The 19,144-nt window shown below is 35.9% G+C and overlaps 1 protein-coding gene across 4 annotated transcripts in view; it reads right to left on the reverse strand.

Moving 5' to 3' along the window:
• Window positions 1-19,144, reverse strand: part of LOC133659245 (histone deacetylase 4-like) — a 128,996-nt gene that overhangs the window by 11,646 nt on the left and 98,206 nt on the right. For all 4 annotated transcript variants that reach the window (XM_062062001.1, XM_062061994.1, XM_062061987.1 and 1 more), the window contains 10 exons: window positions 14,144-14,190; window positions 13,946-14,053; window positions 13,690-13,745; window positions 8,640-8,727; window positions 8,390-8,509; window positions 6,304-6,401; window positions 6,087-6,205; window positions 5,883-6,016; window positions 4,462-4,546; window positions 2,048-2,192 (listed from right to left, as the gene is read on the reverse strand). In XM_062062001.1, the coding sequence (XP_061917985.1) occupies window positions 2,048-2,192; window positions 4,462-4,546; window positions 5,883-6,016; window positions 6,087-6,205; window positions 6,304-6,401; window positions 8,390-8,509; window positions 8,640-8,727; window positions 13,690-13,745; window positions 13,946-14,053; window positions 14,144-14,190 (1,000 nt within the window). The remainder of the gene's footprint in view (window positions 1-2,047; window positions 2,193-4,461; window positions 4,547-5,882; window positions 6,017-6,086; window positions 6,206-6,303; window positions 6,402-8,389; window positions 8,510-8,639; window positions 8,728-13,689; window positions 13,746-13,945; window positions 14,054-14,143; window positions 14,191-19,144) is intronic.

Genomic DNA, 19,144 nt, shown 5'->3' on the forward strand with positions numbered 1-19,144 from the left:
CTTACCTGGATAGTAGAAGGTTGTGGCCATAAACCGAGAAGTTGGTAAACTTTGACAGTCAATTTAAACCCGGAGATGGCGAAAAAGACACAAAAAAACGCTTGCTTGAAACCCCCTTCTTTTTTTTTTTTTTTTTTTTTTTTTTTTTTTTTAAATCTGGGTGGATTATAGTTATTTATTCATCTAAACAAAAATATATAAACATTCCATAAGTCAGCATTTCAGTGAGAGCAGAATATGTACAGTAAGTGATCATTTTATTATGTCCGTAGTTTGCATTTGTTGTTTAGCACTTAGCAATAATGCTACATGAGGCTTAGTGTTTCACTAGAGCTGAATCTGTTTCGCACACAGCTCCTAAAACTTGGAACTCATCCTGCGTATATTTGTACTCAAAAAGATAGGGTTGTAGATCATTTGTCACAAAACAGTATTTGATGGCTCTCATGAAGTCTGCATTATTAGTAGTAGTTGAGGTTGAATGGAAAAGCAAACGCTGTGATGCGTCTGTGAAATTATTACGCCGCTGTATACTAAATATGTAAGTATTAAATGTTATCAATGTGCCGTTCACTAAATTACATATATACTGACAGCATTTATTTAAGAATAGAGCAACTCTCATTGGCTACATTGTTATCTGACTTTTGTGAACTTTTAATTTACCAGTTGGAATGCATAAAAAAGATAAACATTGGTGTGCTTGTCTCACATAAGGATGGTGAAAGATAAGACACAATTCCCCAAAAAGTGAAATTCACCTTTAAGTTACAAGCAAAAAAATGTAGTTACAAGCATCTCCACCACAGTGAACGCCGTAAGATTTGCAAAAAACATCAGGTCTTACACGTCAGCATTAGTTTATAGCTAGAGATGGGCATAACTTAGTTTTTTTCAACCATGGGAAGGAAGAAAGTCAATGTGAAGGCTCGTGCGGAAATTATAAAGTGAATGATAGTCATTGAATAAAAAAATAAAAAATCATTGAAAACATGAATGAGCGTGTTGCCAACTCTGCGAAGCAATTCGAGCCTACCGCTGCTAATCTGCACCGTACTGAAGCAGAATGAGACTAATGCCAGCCAAGGATGTTAAAATAATATCTAAAGGGCAAACATTTATCCATGAAAATATAGAAAAGCGGCTGACGGTGTGTTTGTTGGAGAAGCAGCTGGAAAGACATACCATAGAAGTCCGCTCTCCCAAGATAAATGCTGCACATTATTAATACATTCGTTTATAAAACTACTGTAGTTCTTAGTAGTACATCCTATTGTAATGTTTTCTAAGTTGTTTTTTAAAGGCATGTTACAAAATAAAGATGTCTTGTTTTAGTAAGGGGAGGAGGTCAAAAACCGATTAAACTGATTTCAATTAATTTCAATTAGAGATGGTGATTTGAGATACAAAGAGTTTGAGTTAAGAGCTCTGTCCCTTTGTCACAGGACCAATTAGACTTAGACAAACTTTATTGATCCACAAGGGAAATTGTTCCACACAGTAGCTCAGCAACAAAGGATGGAAAGGATAATGCAGGTATAAAGCTTAAGATCGTAAGTTGAGGTACGACTGTCAAAAATTGCCTGAATGAATTGTAGTCGTTACTTAACAAGTACATCTAGATGCACTAAAAAACTTGAATTAATGCTTGAATTTGTTTGAAATCAAACCATTACACTTTGATCGAGAGACAGCTTTTAACAAATGCGGCAGTCTGCGTTGGGGATCATCATTACGGCGTTCATAACTTTAAATTCGCAAGAGACAGGGTGAATGATCAGTCTTTCCAAATCACTTTTTGTTTGTCGACTGTTGACTGCATCATTGTTATCCACCCATAAGACCTCAGTTTGCTCCATCTTGCCTGTACTGTATGCGTCAGTCAGTCATCATAACAAAGAGGTGTAGCTTTTTCTAATGCGCTAAATACGGCAACATTTTACCCTAAATAATGAAATAAATTAAGTACCAATGTTAATGCGTTATTTTTGACAGTCCTAATACAAGTTCTTGCTCCACTGCTGTGTCCACAGTGAAGGTGCGTTACCTGTGATCCATAGCGCTTGTGTTGGCTACAGATAGCGAAGCCATGGCGCTGACAGCCTCTGCTTCCTCTGAATCTCCGCACTTCGCCTCTAAATGGGAAAGGCCCAGCAGTGGTGAATGGCGATGCACTGAACACCAGTACTTACCTAAGAAAAGGGGTGAAATCAAAGCAGTGGAGTTGAGAAGACAAAGAGTTTGAGTTTATTTCGAACATGCAAGCATACAACATGATACATCACAATTTGTAGTTTCTCTTTTCAACATGTTCAAAAAGGAGTAGGAAGAAGCAGAGTTTATTTAATCCGACCCCTTTTCTTTTACATAACAGTTGCTAAAACTTTTGTTCACTTCCTGTTCTCAATTTATTCACAATATACTCCATAAGTAATCACAATAAAAATAAATAAATATATAATAATTGGTGAAGTAAGTCATATTTCATATGGTGAGATGAGTAAGATTATCTAGAAAATGAATGGATGGATGAAATAAATTCAGAATGTTTATCATGGTTCTTCTTCTTTGTACTTTATAAACACTTCAAGTTTGAAGAGTTTCTTGAAGTGGATCATATTAGTACATTGTTTGATTGCTTTGCTTAAAGGCCCACTACTACTGACCACGCAGTCTGATAGTCTATATATCAATGATGAAATCTTAACATTGCAACACATGCCAATACGGCCGGGTTAACTTATAAAGTGCAATTTTAAATTTCCCGCTAAACTTCCGGTTGAAAACGTCTATATATGACGTATGCGCGTGACGTCACTAGTTAAACGGAAGTATTGGTACCCCATTGAATCCAATACAAAAAAGCTCTGTTTTCATCTCAAAATTCCACAGTATTCTGGAAATCTGTGTTGGTGAATCTTTTGCAATTTGTTTAATGGACAATGAAGACTGCAAAGAAGAAAGCTGTAGGTGGGATCGGTGTATTAGCGGCTGGCTGTAGCAACACAACCAGGAGGACTTTGACTTGGATAGCAGACGCGGTAGCCGACGCTAGCCGCCGACCGCACGGATGATCGGGTGAAGTCCTTCGTCCTTCCGTCGATCGCTGGAACGCAGGTGAGCACAGGCGTTGATGAGCAGATGAGGGCTGGCTGGCGTAGGTGCAGAGCTAATGTTTTTAGCATAGCTCTGTCGAGGTTCCGTAGCTAAGTTAGCTTCAATGGCGTCGTTAGCAACAGCATTGCTAAGCTTCGCCAAGCTGGAAAGCATTAACCGTGTAGTTACATGTCCGTGGTTTAATAGTATTGTTGATTTTCTGTCTATCCGTCCAGTCAAGGGTTTATTTCTTTTGTTTCTATCTGCAGTTAAGCCCGATGCTATCACTTTAGCTCCGTAGCTAAAGTGCTTCGCCGATGTATTGTCGTGGAGATAAAAGTCACTGTGAATGTCCATTTCGCGTTCTCGACTCTCATTTTCAAGAGGATATAGTATCCGAGGTGGTTTAAAATACAAATCCGTGATCCACAATAGAAAAAGGAGAAAGTGTGGAATCCAATGAACCCTTGTACCTAAGTTAAAGTTAAAGTTAAAGTACCAATGATTGTCACACACACACTAGGTGTGGTGAAATTTGTCCTCTGCATTTGACCCATCCCCTTGTTCACCCCCTGGGAGGTGAGGGGAGCAGTGGGCAGCAGTGGGCAGCAGCGGTGCCGCGCCCGGGAATCATTTTGGTGATTTAACCCCCAATTCAAACCCTTGATGCTGAGTGCCAAGCAGGGAGGTAATGGGTCCCACGGTCAGAGCGAAAAAAGATACGTCCTGCACTGCACTCTAGTCCTTCACTCTCACATTCCTCATCCACAAATCTTTCATCCTGGCTCAAATTAATGGAGTAATCGTCGCTTTCTCGGTCCGAATCTCTCTCGGTGCATTGTAAACAATGGGAAAATGTGAGGAGTCCTTCCTCCGGTGACGTCACGCTACTTCCGGTACAGGCAAGGCTTTTTTTTATCAGTGACCAAAAGTTGCAACCTTTATCGTCGTTGCTCTCTACCAAATCCTTTCAGCAAAATATGGCAATATCGCGAAATGATCAAGTATGACACATAGAATGGATCTGCTATCCCTGTTTAAATTAAAAAAAATCATTTCAGTAGGCCTTTAATCCATTCCATAATTTAATTCCACATACTGATATACTGAAGGTCTTAAGTGTTGTACGTGCAGACAAATGTTTTAAATTACATTTTTCTCTAAGATTATATTTCTCCTCTTTTTTTGAGAAGAATTGTTGTACATTTTTGGGTAGCAGATTATAGTTTGCTTTGTGTATATTTTTAGCTGTTTGCAAATTCACTATGTCGTGGAATTTCAGTATCTTTGATTCAATAAATAAAGGATTTGTATGCACAAAAAGAAGATACAAAGACTGACAAGATGCAGGCTGGTGTAACTTACAGTGCGTCTCCAGAACTTTCTCTAGGGAGCGAACAGCATTAGGGTTGGGTCTCTGCTCCAGGACGGCCTTGGCCAGTGGATCCAACTGCACACACAAAAGTGTGAACACAGACGTATTACACCCTGCATTTCCAAATTTTCCACCAGGGGGCGAGAGTACTGTCTTGTTCAGCTTCTTACAGATTTAAGATGAGTAAATGAAGCGACCCATCAGTGCCGCACAGCTGCTAACAATGAACTGAGTCCCATTTTATTTAGCTTGTTTATACTCAATTAATGTTTTATGAGAAGAAACATAATACATTGATGCTTAGTTAATGTGTTGTGAATGTGAATTGAGCAAAAATAAATTGCTTCAGCAAGAAATAAAAGGTTGCAAACGCCTCCTTGCTGGTTGTTACAAAACGTTTTTACTAGGGGTGTGGGAAAAAATCTATTCGAATTCAAATCGCGATTCAGTATTGATTCTCATTTTTCAAAAATCGATTCCAACAAAACAATCCAACAAAACAATACACAGCAATACCATAACAATGCAATCCAATTACAAAACCAAACCTGACCCAGCAACACTCAGAACAGCAATAAACAGAGCAATTGAGAGGAGACACAAACACGACACAGAACAATCCAAAAGTAGTGAAAAAAAAAGAATATTATCAACAACAGTATGAATATTAGTAACAATTTCAACATAGCAGTGATTAAAAATCCCTCATTGACATTATCATTAGACATTCATAAAAAAATGTTTAAAAAAAAAGAACAATAGTGTCACAGTGGCTTACACTCGCATCCCATCTCATAAGCTTGACAACACACTGTGTCCAATATTTTCACAAAGATAAAATAAGTCATATTTTTGGTTCATTTAATAGTTAAAACAAATTTTAATTATTGCAATCAGTTGATAAAACATTGTCCCTTACAATTATAAAAGCTTTTTACAAAAATCTACTACTCTGCTTGCATGTCCTGCTGAAATCCTATGTATTCAATGAATAGAGAATTGTTTTGAATCGGAAAAATATCGTTTTTGAATCGAAAATCGCGTTGAATCGAAAAAAATCGATTTATAATCGAATCGTGACCCCAAGAATCGATATTGAATCGAATCGTGGGACACCCAAAGATTCGCAGCCCTAGTTTTTACGGTTAACAGGGGCCAGAAATGTACAGTATACATGCAGTATGTTTACTCAAAATAAACACCCTCTTAAATCTGAACATTTACACACAAATGCCTTCTCCTCGTAATTTTCTAGTGCTTCTACATTTTACTGCAGGATGAAGTAATGATGCCTTTGCACAGGTTTCCCCTTAGGCTTGTGTTGTTAAAATAGCAATGAGATTTCTTTAAAATGGAAAACGTCAAATGAATTTTTGAGTAATTACTTTACAATTATCATTCAGATGCTCACCTCCTGTCCAAGCATCGCAGCCACACATGCCTCGGAAGCGTCGCAGATGGCAGTGAGGTCATGACCCCCCTCTAGTGCCAGGACTAACCTGCCTCCAGCAAGGCTCATCAGTTGGCGGGTCAGAAATCCCAAACCTTGAGGGTAAACTACTGTTAACTACCTGTGCTGACGAGTGCAGAGCACGCTACACAGTATTGTACGCACATTTGGACGTCAGAGTGTAGCCTCCCAGTGGTGGAGGGTGTCCTTCCACGGCATCGAAGCCAGAGGACACAAGCACAATGTCCGGGGCAAACTCATTGGCAATCGGCAACACCACTGATCTAAAAAAAGGAGTGGAGGAAAATAGGATAATATAAAAAAAATAGATGCCATTATTTTCCAAACACCATTTGTTTGTCTTCCAGGGTCCATTTAATACCTGAAGGCAGCCAGGTACTCGGCATCTCCCATGGGTGGGTCCAGGCCTCCAGTGAAGGCGACATTGACGTTGAACCCGACTCCAAGGCCACTTCCTACCTGAAGGCGACATATCTCATTAAAAAAAAGCTTTCATTTGGCTCAATGGGTGGCTGGGGCCGTACTCTGGCTCCCGCACATACTGGGAGTCAAATATATTGTACATACAAATACACATACATACTTGCATACACACAATTATTCATACATATATACATACAGTACATACGCTCACACATACATACACAAATACAGTACATACCTACACACTCAAAAGTTCGTACATCCACACGCACATTCACTGTACAAACATACATGTACACATACTGTGCATATACATTCACTGTACAAACATACATATACATACAGTATACTGTGCATATACATTCACTGTACAAACATACATATACATACAGTATACTGTGCATATACATTCACTGTACAAACATACATATACACATACTGTGCATATACATTCACTGTACAAACATACATATACATACAGTATACTGTGCATATACATTCACTGTACAAACATACATATACACATACTGTGCATATACATTCACTGTACAAACATACATATACATACAGTATACTGTGCATATACATTCACTGTACAAACATACATATACACATACTGTGCATATACATTCACTGTACAAACATACATATACATACAGTATACTGTGCATATACATTCACTGTACAAACATACATATACATATACTGTGCATATACATTCACTGTACAAACATACATATACACATACTGTACATATACATTCACTGTACAAACATACATGTACACATACTGTACATATACATTCACTGTACAAACATACATATACACATACTGTACATATACATTCACTGTACAAACATACATGTACACATACTGTACATATACATTCACTGTACAAACATACATATACACATACTGTGCATATACATTCACTGTACAAACATACATATACATACAGTATACTGTGCATATACATTCACTGTACAAACATACATATACACATACTGTGCATATACATTCACTGTACAAACATACATATACATACAGTATACTGTGCATATACATTCACTGTACAAACATACATATACATATACTGTGCATATACATTCACTGTACAAACATACATATACACATACTGTACATATACATTCACTGTACAAACATACATGTACACATACTGTACATATACATTCACTGTACAAACATACATATACACATACTGTACATATACAAGTACATATACATACATACACTCATGCATATAATCACGTTTCATCAAACATATATTAATGTTGTTGCCCTAGGGGAAACTGGGTAACACATGGCACACTGACAAAGCTTAACCTTTTGATACTATAACAATCTACAAGGTTAATACAGCTAGCTTCTCCTTCTTTCTCTCCATTTATCTGCTTTCTTTTGTATTTCAAGTTATCATTACATTAATGTATTGTTGCATTTGAAACAATTGTATTGTTGATAGTACAGGTAATTATTGTTATTATTCATTACCAATAGAGCTATTTGTATTGGTATTTGTATTGCTCCATTTGTAGTGTAATAATGTTCATTGTCATTTCTGTATTATTATTTATTTCACTAACTGCTTCTTTGCTATCACTTTTACCATCATTTTTGTACATATCCTATTTGCTGATGTTGTTCTGTTGTTGTTGTTGTTATGGTTGTGTTTGCTGTTGTTGTTGTCTCTCTGTCTTATCCCCCTCTTGTCCCCACAATTTCCCCCTCTGTCTTCCTTTTTTCCTCTTTCTATCCCCTCCTGCTCCGGCCCGGCTGCACCAAATAATAATATAAATCCATTTAATAAAGTCAAATACAAATAAGGCAACAAGATAAGTATCCTCCACTTCTCTTTTGTAAAGTAAATCTGTACAGCCGATATGGGCATCTACATCAACTATATGATTTGCCTGAGTAGCTGGACAGGACAAAAAAGAAAAACAGCTTTCATTTTGATTATCACACCAGTGCATTGTTCTTTGAACAAAACAAACACAACTTACCTCCTCAGGTGCGCCACTACCAGGGAAGAAATTGCCATCGTCATAGCGATGAATAGACATGTAAAGAACGTTGGGGTCATCGTAGAAAGCCTGTTGGGTGCCGTTCCCATGGTGAACATCCTGAATGACAAACAATGAACATTTCTTAAATAATGAGCTTAATTCAGACTGAAGAATCCTGTCCGCAAGTGGAAGTTATCTCACAACGTGAGACAACGTACAAGTTTGCAATAAAAGTTCTTCTGATTACCCAGTCAACGATGAGGATCCTGGTAATGTTGAGTCTCTGCTGCAGCAGTTTGGCAGCGATGGCTACAGAGTTGAAGTAGCAAAAACCCCTAAAACAACAATCAGATCCATTTTTATTAATAAAAACACAGGGCTGTCCAATGATTAAAATCTCATGAATTAATCATGATTAATCACTATTAGCAACCAATCCATGAAATATGCCCATTTTTACTGCATCATACTAACAGAAAAATACACGACAGCACACAGTTCCATACATTAAACAAACAGTATATGTTTTCTAAGAGCTCCAAATCATATGAAAATACAAATCTAGCTCAAACATTCTATTGCTAATAATATTATAATATAATGTTGGCTTTATAAAATTTAATTAGGCCATAAACTGGAGTTATATGTCTCAAAAACTGTATTTAAGTGTTTGAACGCAAAAGGTACAGTCACATTCGACATGACAGTTTAGACTTTTGATTGGTTTATTCTGTGTCTGTCAATATTTTCTGTTTTATGCTTTTATTTTGTTTCACCAAATTACTGTTTTTCCTGTTTTGGTTGTTAGTTCTTTTAACTACTGGATGCCACTGAAAGCCAGATTGCCTATTGCCTCCTGAGACGACCTGGTGACCCGTCCTATGTATTTCTATCTATACACAGGTTTGTCATCTATGTCCACTATTATGTTCAGTATGCACTTCATTTGCTCCATCATCATAGTTGAGGAAGGAGATATGCGTGAATGAATTGAAACGTTTATACATATAAATATATTCATATATATACATATATACATAGACACTGTACAAAAATATATATATATATATGAACATATATACATATATTAAAATATATATACATATATTAACATATATATACTGTACACATACATACATACATATATACATATATGAATACATTGCAATAAACAGCGTGTGCAAGCTAAAAAAAAAGTGTGTACTATTAGTGGGCATGTTGCGTGCAATCTACTAAGACTGCGTGTGCAATTGAAAAGTGGTGAAGACTGCCTTATTTAAATGAAAATTTTGCTTGTACTATACGAGGCATCACCACAACAGAAACTTTCAATTACTGCACATCCATGTTAACATGCTCTTACCTGTAGCGTTTTTCTATGCACTACTTTGCACTACTGCGAAAAAAACAAACATCTACCAGTCAGCCATATTTTTTTCCATAAAATACAATTCTAAAAGTAGCAGACGATGTGTCTAATATTTGTATTTTTTTTACCCTCCAAATATTGCGGAAAAAAATACCGCCCTTTAAAAATAATAAATGACACCAGAACGCATAAATTTGATTATTGTAGCCCATTGTCTCTCATTTTTTTTGCATTCTAACTTGTAATAATCGGCTTGTTCTAGGTGGTTAGCAATGCAGCTAAATAGAGCGACGACGGATGTGATTTTTTTTAATGCATTCTAACTCGCAAATAAACGTAAAAAAAAGTCTGCTTCTAATGGAGTCAATGGGAGGTCCTCTGTTCTGCCCATAACTCCCTCTAAAAAAAATATCCAAAAAGCGTCAACAATACTCCATTTACATTTCGTGAGTTGAATATTAACCAAGTATTAGTATTATTATTATAAGCGCTAAAGCAGACAGCTTGTGCTGGATGTATTAAAATCAGCGGCTGGGGAGCTGCTTTTACGCCTCCGAGTGCATTCTGGATCATAAATAATGCCTCTCACCTGGATAGTAGAAAGATAAAGACATAATATATCAAGTTGGTCAACTTTGGCTTCCAATTTAGACTCAGAAATGGCGAGAAAGACACAAAAAGACGCTTGGTCTGCTGCACTTGGTTCCACACACCTTTTTTCTTTTTATGAGTCATTCTGCATCTAACCTGCAAGATATGAAAATCCTAGCAGCCGGCCTCCTAATGACAGCAGACTTGTACAGTAAGTGATATTTTATTATTAGGGATGTCCGATAATGGCTTTTTGCCGATATCCGATATGCCGATATTGTCCAACTCTTTAATTACCGATACCGATATCAACCGATACCGATATCAACCGATATATACAGTCGTGGAATTAACACATTATTATGCCTAATTTGGACAACCAGGTACGGTGAAGATAAGGTACTTTTTTAAAAAATTAATCAAATAAAATAAGATAAATAAATTAAAAACATTTTCTTGAATAAAAAAGAAAGTAAAACAATATAAAAACAGTTACATAGAAACTAGTAATTAATGAAAATTTGTAAAATTAACTGTTAAAGGTTAGTATTATTAGTGGACCAGCAGCACGCACAATCATGTGTGCTTACGGACTGTATCCCTTGCAGACTGTATTGATATATATTGATATATAATGTAGGAACCAGAATATTAATAACAGAAAGAAACAACCCTTTTGTGTGAATGAGTGTGAATGAGTGTAAATGGGGGAGGGAGGTTTTTTGGGTTGGTGCACTAATTGTAAGTATATCTTGTGTTTTTTATGTGGATTTAATAAAATAAAAAAAAATAAAAAATAAAAAATAAAAAAACGATACTGATTATAAAAAAACAGATACCAATAATTTCCGATATTACATTTTAACGCATTTATCGGCCGATAATATCGGCAGACCGATATTATCGGACATCTCTATTTATTATGTTTATTGGCTCTCATGAAGTCTGCAGTGAGTAATAATCAGTGTTGTTGTGGAAGGAAGCGAACACTGGGATGCGTTTTTTTTTAATTAATGAGTTGCCGAATGCTTAAAATATTCAAGATACGTAAATACTACAAGTTATTACGAATGAGTATGTTACTTTCTTACATATATACTTACAACATGTATATAAAACCTTGATGTAGGTGTTTGGATGTTTTTAGAGCAATTTATAGGCAGAACAGAGCTCCATGGTAGGCAGACTTTTGACCGCATTTATTTACTCTTTAGAATGCATTAAAAAAATAAAAGCATGTGTTCATAAGGATTGTGAATGATAGGCAACATTCCAAAAAAAAAAGTGCAGTTCCCCTTTAAGTCATCCAGCAGCTATAAAATTATAAAAGAATGTTGCTGACTAGACGATGGGTCTAATATTTTTTATTTCTGACCGTCAAAATATGTTAAAAAGGTACACATAGGACGGAGGATTCTTGTCTGTCATGTCTTTGCAGCGCGAACACTACTCTCACAGCCGTGTGTGGAATTGTGTCAGTTTGCGCGTCCTTTTCAAATGTGCTAAACAAAACACAAAATAGTGCATCCAAAACGGTGATGAGTCTTGATAAATCACATTGCCTGTGCTGTATAATATATTTGCATTTTCTTCTGTCAGTATTGTGGCCGTTTTGATGATCAGCATTAGGGCTGCAACTAACAATTAATTTGATAATTGATTAATCTGTCGATTATTACTTTGATTAATCGATTAATAATCGGATAAAAGAGACAAACTACATTTCTATCCTTTCCAGTATTTTATTGAAAGAAAAACAGCATACTGGCACCATACTTATTTTGATTATTGTTTCTCAGCTGTTTGTAAATGTTGCAGTTTATAAATAAAGGTTTATAAAAAAATTAAAAAAATTAAAATTACAAGAAAAATAAATAAATAAAAAAGTAGCCTCTGCGCATGCGCATAGATCCAACGAATCTATGACTAAATTAATCGCCAACTATTTTTATAATCGATTTTAATCGATTTAATCGATTAGTTGTTGCAGCCCTAATCAGCATATATTTTGCATATTAATGAAAACAGAGACGCAAAATAGATTGCACACCTTATACTGCTCACTTAACAGACGCAATCCACTTTGCCCTAGGGTGGTTGGGTATACCAGTATTAGTATAGTACCGCGATACTAATGAATCATATTCGGTACTATACCGCCTCTGAAAAGTACCGGACTTTGAATGTGACCAATGTATGATCCTGTAATGACTTGGTTTCGGATTGATACCCAAATTTGTGGTATTATCCAAAACTAATGTAAAGTATCAAAGAACAGAAGAATAAGTGATTATTACATTTTAACAGAAGTGTAGATAGAACATGTTAAGAGAGAAAGTAAGCAGATATTAACAGTAAATGAACAAGTAGATTAATAATTCATTTTCTACCACTTGTCCTTAATAATTTTGACAAAATAATAGAATGACACAATATGTTACTGTATATGTCAGCAGCTAAATTAGGAGCCTTTGTTTGCTTACTTACTAATAAAAGACAAGTTATCTTGTATGTTCACTATTTTATTCAAGGACAAACTTGCAATAACAAACATATGTTTAATGTACCGCAATATTTTTTGTTAAAATAAAGCCTACCGTATTTTTCGGAGTATAAGTCGCTCCGCAGTATAAGTCGCACCGGCCGAAAATGCATAATAAAGAAGGGAAAAAACATATATAAGTCGCACTGGAGTATAAGTCGCATTTTTTGGGGAAATGTATTTGATAAAAGCCAACACCAAGAATAGACATTTGAAAGGCAATTTAAAATAAATAAAGAATAGTGAACAACAGGCTGAATAAGTGTACGTTATATGAGGCATAAATAACCAACTGAGAATGTGCCTGGTATGTTAACGTAACATATTATGGTAAGAGTCATTCAAATAACTATAACATATAGAACATGCTATACGTTTACCAAACAATCTGTCACTCCTAATGGCTAAATCCCATGAAATCTTATACGTCTAGTCTCTTACGTGAATGAGCTAAATAATATTATTTGATATTTTACAGTATGTGTTAATAATTTCACACATAAGTCGCTCCTGAGTATAAGTCGCACCCCCGGCCAAACTATGAAAAAAACTGCGACTTATAGTCGGAAAAATACGGTATAATGCAATTTTTTGTGGTCCCCTTTATTTAGAAAAGTACCAAAAAGTATCAAAATAATTTTGGTACCGGTACCAAAATATTGGTATCGGGACAACACTACTTTGCACACATTTAGTAGATCAGCTTTGCGTGTGCTATCAAGTTTGCACGTGTTTTAGTACACGCAAACCTTTAGTATATCAGGCCACTGAGTGTGGCGATGGCGGTGTCCTTACATTGGAGTGCTTTCCTCTGCATGGTGTCCAGGAGGTCGCACCACAGCGAAACCATTCTAGAAAGACAGACAAGACGGACAACAAGTCATCAATTTAAAGTGTTCTTACTGAATGGTGATAGTAGATTTGGTCAAAAGCGCTTCATACAGAAGTTTAAATCTTGCATGACCCATGCATGGTCATACTTGTGTGTGCTCAGAGAAAATAATAATAGTGTTACAATGCTCATGCACACATGTGGCAATGCTCGCGTTACCTTCAGTTCCCCGGTGGCCACTTTGAAGACGAGCTCCACGACAGAGCCGACAGCGAGGCGAGCTGCGCTGGAGGAGTGGACTTCATTCCAGATCGTGTCACTGTCCACCTAACACCCCCCCACACACACACACAGTTAATAGTTCCTTTTTAGGCATGTTTTACGATTCACATTGTGCTCACACATTGCAGCACCTACCCCCACACCGCCACATGGTAGCCGCACAAACATGGGAGTGATTGAACCTGGGGGAGTGGGGAAAAACAAGGTCAGGTCAAGTCATTGCGTACCCTAGCACCCCTAGTTTGCATAATTGGCCCTCGTGCGCATGGAATTTTTATGGTTGCATATGTTTTGGGCCAGTTTTTGTCACAAGTAAGATGGATTCGCCCCAAGTGCTTTTAGGCCATGTCCACACAAACATTTCTCTCACTCTGGTGTTGAAAAAAAAAAACTTATCCACACAAGCAAACTTTAAAAAAATGAATGTCCACATAAAAACACTTTCGCGTGCATTATAACGCCTCAGACAGTAAAATATTAAATGTACAATGATGTGTACATTATCTTTAAAATGAGTGCACTTTGAACAGGGAGCCCAGGAAACATCATACATGTTTGTTTTTTTATCACACGTGCGTTTTATGATGCGCACACACGCATCTACCCCTCTACGAAAATAAAACCAACACCTGAAAGTCAATAACTTGTTATTCTGCTTTTAAATACGGGTTAGAAACATGAGACAATGTCGCAGCAATGGTTGCTTATTAAGAGCAACATATGGTTGCGCGATATTGATGATAAATGGTATACTGTAAATCAGGGGTGTCCAAACAATTGCATTGGGCAGGGGCCGAAAGCCGACTATATGTAAAGTAACTATATATGTACTGTATATATACATATAATAATAACATATATATATTTAAGAATAAAATCCCCTGACAAGCAGGGAAACCTGCGAAACAGGCTTGTAGGGATGAAATAGCTTCTGTGTTTTTTCCTGACCTAACGTATATATATATATATACATATATATACATATACAGGGTTTCCCACACATTCATTTATTTGTGGCGGCCCGCCACGAAAGAATTACGTCCGCCACAAATAAAAAAAAATAAAAAAAAATAAAAAAATATATATATATATATATTTTTTTTTGGTCCTCTCCAGCTTCTCAGGCAAATCATATAGTTGATGTAGATGCCCATATCGGCTGTTCAGATTTACTTTACAAAACAGAAGTGTAGGATACTTCTCTTGTTGCCTTATTTGTATTTGACTTTATTAAATGTACCAGTATTTATAATAGAAACACAACATGTGTATATAACAAAGGGTGCAAAGTCTGCAGGCAGTAGGAAACACATGGTTAAGTGTAGGGAGTAAAACTGATGGCAGTCTAAAGTTCAAGATTTTTGGAGCTCTTTGTTCAGTGGATCAGATGTTTGATGAAGCTCTGTGTCTATCTACCACCACTACTGTTTTCTGTTTATTTGTTACTGACTGTGGCAGGACACCTCTGCCTCTGTTTCACTTTATGTTGCTGGTAAATAATATGGTTGTAGTAGTAGGCTAAAGTTAAATTATTTAGTATGCACTAATTAAAGGGGCAGAGCTTTGAGACATTTTAGCTTTTATATTTTATAAGATATATTTTTTGTAAGAACCACAATTAATAAATATATTTCAGTGAATAACTTATTGTTCAAATCTGTATATAAATATGTACATAAAGTGTTGTAATTATATTGTAAAATGGATGGATGGATGGATGGACATTTAAAATAAAACTGTTATTATTAATTAGTAAGTATACATTTTTTGAGCCATTTTAGAGAAAATCAAATCATTGTAGTAAATTATGCAAATAACTCGATGATGTCATGGTGACCACGCCCATAGCCACGCCCCCACCACCAAAGGTATCTTGGCAGTTTATGGGAAACACTGATATATATATATATATATATATATATATATATATATACATATATATATATATATATATATATATATATATATATGTATATATATATATCTATCCACCCATTTTCTACCGCTTGTCCCTTTCAGGGTCGCGGGGGGTGCTGGAGCCTATATATAATTGGATATTAACAGTATGTGAAAGTTCGACTCCTACCTTGTTTACTTCCCTGACGACCTTCCTAAATATTTGTAATCAATCAGAAATATCAAGCAGCTAAAATGCGCCAACCATAGATAAGTGTGGAGAGAGTGTTTTACATTTTTCCCATCAGGCACTCTAAAGGATTTAAATGGAGTTAATTTTGAATATTTTAATGGTGTTTGGACGTTTTTCGTAATATCCACGAAGTTCAGTGAGCCGGCGGCTGTGTTATGTGTGACCATGTGTGTTGACCTTTATGTAGGTTGCTTATTTTTTTGCACCATGACCAGGGAAGGTTGTTTGGATTGTGTCTTATGAGTAAATGATGTGCTATTATCTTTAAGTACATTCAAGGGTCATTGATCTGATTTAGGATGGCAGCAAATCTGTAGTATTCAGAGGCCGCCTAATATTTAAGATAAATAAGATTAATTTGCAAGCTCTGCAGGGTGCAATGCTTTAGTCTCGGGGGTCGAATTGGAGACGCTGGCAGGCCAAGTTGACCTTCAGGCCGCAGTTTGGACACCACTGCTGTAAATTATATAAATTTGGTTCATGGTCAAGATTTTAAATTTATCCCCATATCGTGATAATGCATGTTGATGACACAATCCAGATGTGCACCACCAATTTGGAAATGACAAGGTGCAACAAGCGCACATGTAGCGTTCTTGCTTGCAAATGCGACTGGTGTCCCTCCATAGTGCAAAGATGCATCTAAGTTACTCGCCTCTACAGCGGCCAAAAGAAAAACTATTTTCTTCCAAGTATTATCATCACTGAAGAACTAGAGGGCAGGTAATAGTTAAACATGCTACACTCCACACCGTAGGAAGATACAAGAAACCATGGCAACCACTAAACTAAAGCTCTTAAATGTAAACAGGTGTGGGTGGATCAACACAAATATTGACAGTAACAATGCCAAGTAGAGTATCAGTATATAGGCAAAACTACAGTGATTAGATTTATATTTTTATCTACAAAAATGATCTTTGTTTCCCAATTAGAGACAGCAGTGTCCATATAGCACCTTTGTTACTCAGCTGCTAAGAATACACCACAGAAGATGGGTGATTTAACAGGTGCATTTATTTTATTATTATTATTTTTTTACTAGGTGCTGTTTTTGTTTTATATGGCGCTAAGTATGCACAGCAGAAAACGGGGCATGTATATTTAATTTAAAAACTGTATGTTTGAGTTGAAACGTAAGTGTTGATCATATTAATAAACTACAAGTTAAAAAAAGGCATGGGAATTTTATATCTTTTTTTGTTTCGAAAAATTATCGAACTGTGAGACCAAAATATTGAACCGAACCGAACCGTAAATTTTGTGTATCGTTGCACCCCTATTAACCAACTCCCCTGCTGTGCACATACAGATACGTAGACAGATACTTAAAGCCAAATATTTGCGGAGTCCAAACCACCAACTTTGCGCAAACTAACACAAATAAAATGACTGAATTTTGTAACAAATTGCTACAAGTTGTGTTTTACCTTCAATGTGTTTTACCTGCTACATGTCTTATATTTGTACTTTTAACCATTGTATTGATTTTAGTATTTACTAATGGTTTCAGGAGTGGCAACCATAAATCATGAAGCATTTAATACAATGTCAGTGAAACTTTTTATTCTATTCGAACCTAATCCTAGGTAATATGTAATATTTAAAATTGTAAGTTGTTTTTTGAGTGCAACAAGAAAAGCCCAATTTGTTTAATGCCTTTTAATGTGTACTTTAATCTTCTGAAATTGTTCTTTGAGTGCATTTAGAACCATATTTCTAATGTATTGTAAGATCTTTTGTTGAAAATGAAGCCAAAAAAGAATTTTATTTGGATCCCTTTTTTTTTTTGTTAAAGTATCGAAATACATTTTGGTACCAGTACCAGAATATTGTTATCGGGACAAACCTACTCCAAACACAAAAAAGAAGCACCTCCTACTGACTTGTGATTTGTCAGACCATGCAGAGCTTCCATCCATCCATTTTCTACCGCTTCTCCCTCTCGGGGTTGCGGGGGGTGCTGGAGCCTATCCCACGATTTGCGCATTTTAGGGGTGTAACGGTACACCAAAAATTTCGGTTCAGTACGTACCTTGGTTTAGAGGTCACGGTTCGGTTCATTTTCGGTACAGTAAGAAAACAACAAAATATACATTTTTTGGTTATTTATTTACCAAATTTGCAAAATCTTCCACCAAAAATATTTTTCTTAGTGGAATATTTGATGTGAAGTAATCGGAACCTTGGATAGGTCAATAATTCATAATAACATTGATTTTGATTCAATATTATGTTTTGAGCAATGACAGTTTGAAAAAAAAAAAAAGGGCTTTGTTTTATTAGTCAACATTGCAACTTTTTCTAAATTACATTTAACGTTTTTTTTAGGGATGTCCGATAATGTCTTTTTGCCGATATCCGATATTCCCCAACTCTTTAATTACCGATACCGATATCAACCGATACCGATATCAACCGATATATGCAGTCGTGGAATTAACACATTATTATGCCTAATTTGGACAACCAGGTATGGTGAAGATAAGGTACTTTTTAAAAAAATTAGTAAAATAAGAAAAATAAATTAAAAACATTTTCTTGAATAAAAAAGAAAGTACAACAATATAAAAACAGTTACATAGAAACTAGTAATGAATGAAAATTAGTAAAATTAACTGTTAAAGGTAAGTACTATTAGTGGACCAGCAGCACGCACAATCATGTGTGCTTACGGACTGTATCCCTTGCAGACTGTACTGATATATATTGATATATAATGTGGGAACCAGAATATTAACAGAAAGAAACAACCCTTTTGTGTGAATGAGTGTAAATGGGGGAGGGAGGTTTTTTGGGTTGGTGCACTAATTGTAAGTGTATCTTGTGTTTTTTATGTTGATTTAATAAAAAAAAAAAACCAAAAAAAAAAACCAAAAAAAAAAAACCCGATACCGATAATTAAAAAAAAGGATACCGATAATTTCCGATATTACATTTTAACGCATATATCGGCCTATAATATCGGCAGGCCGATATTATCGGAC

This window comes from Entelurus aequoreus, linkage group LG01 (assembly GCF_033978785.1).
Source record: "Entelurus aequoreus isolate RoL-2023_Sb linkage group LG01, RoL_Eaeq_v1.1, whole genome shotgun sequence".
NCBI classification, from domain to species: domain Eukaryota; kingdom Metazoa; phylum Chordata; class Actinopteri; order Syngnathiformes; family Syngnathidae; genus Entelurus; species Entelurus aequoreus.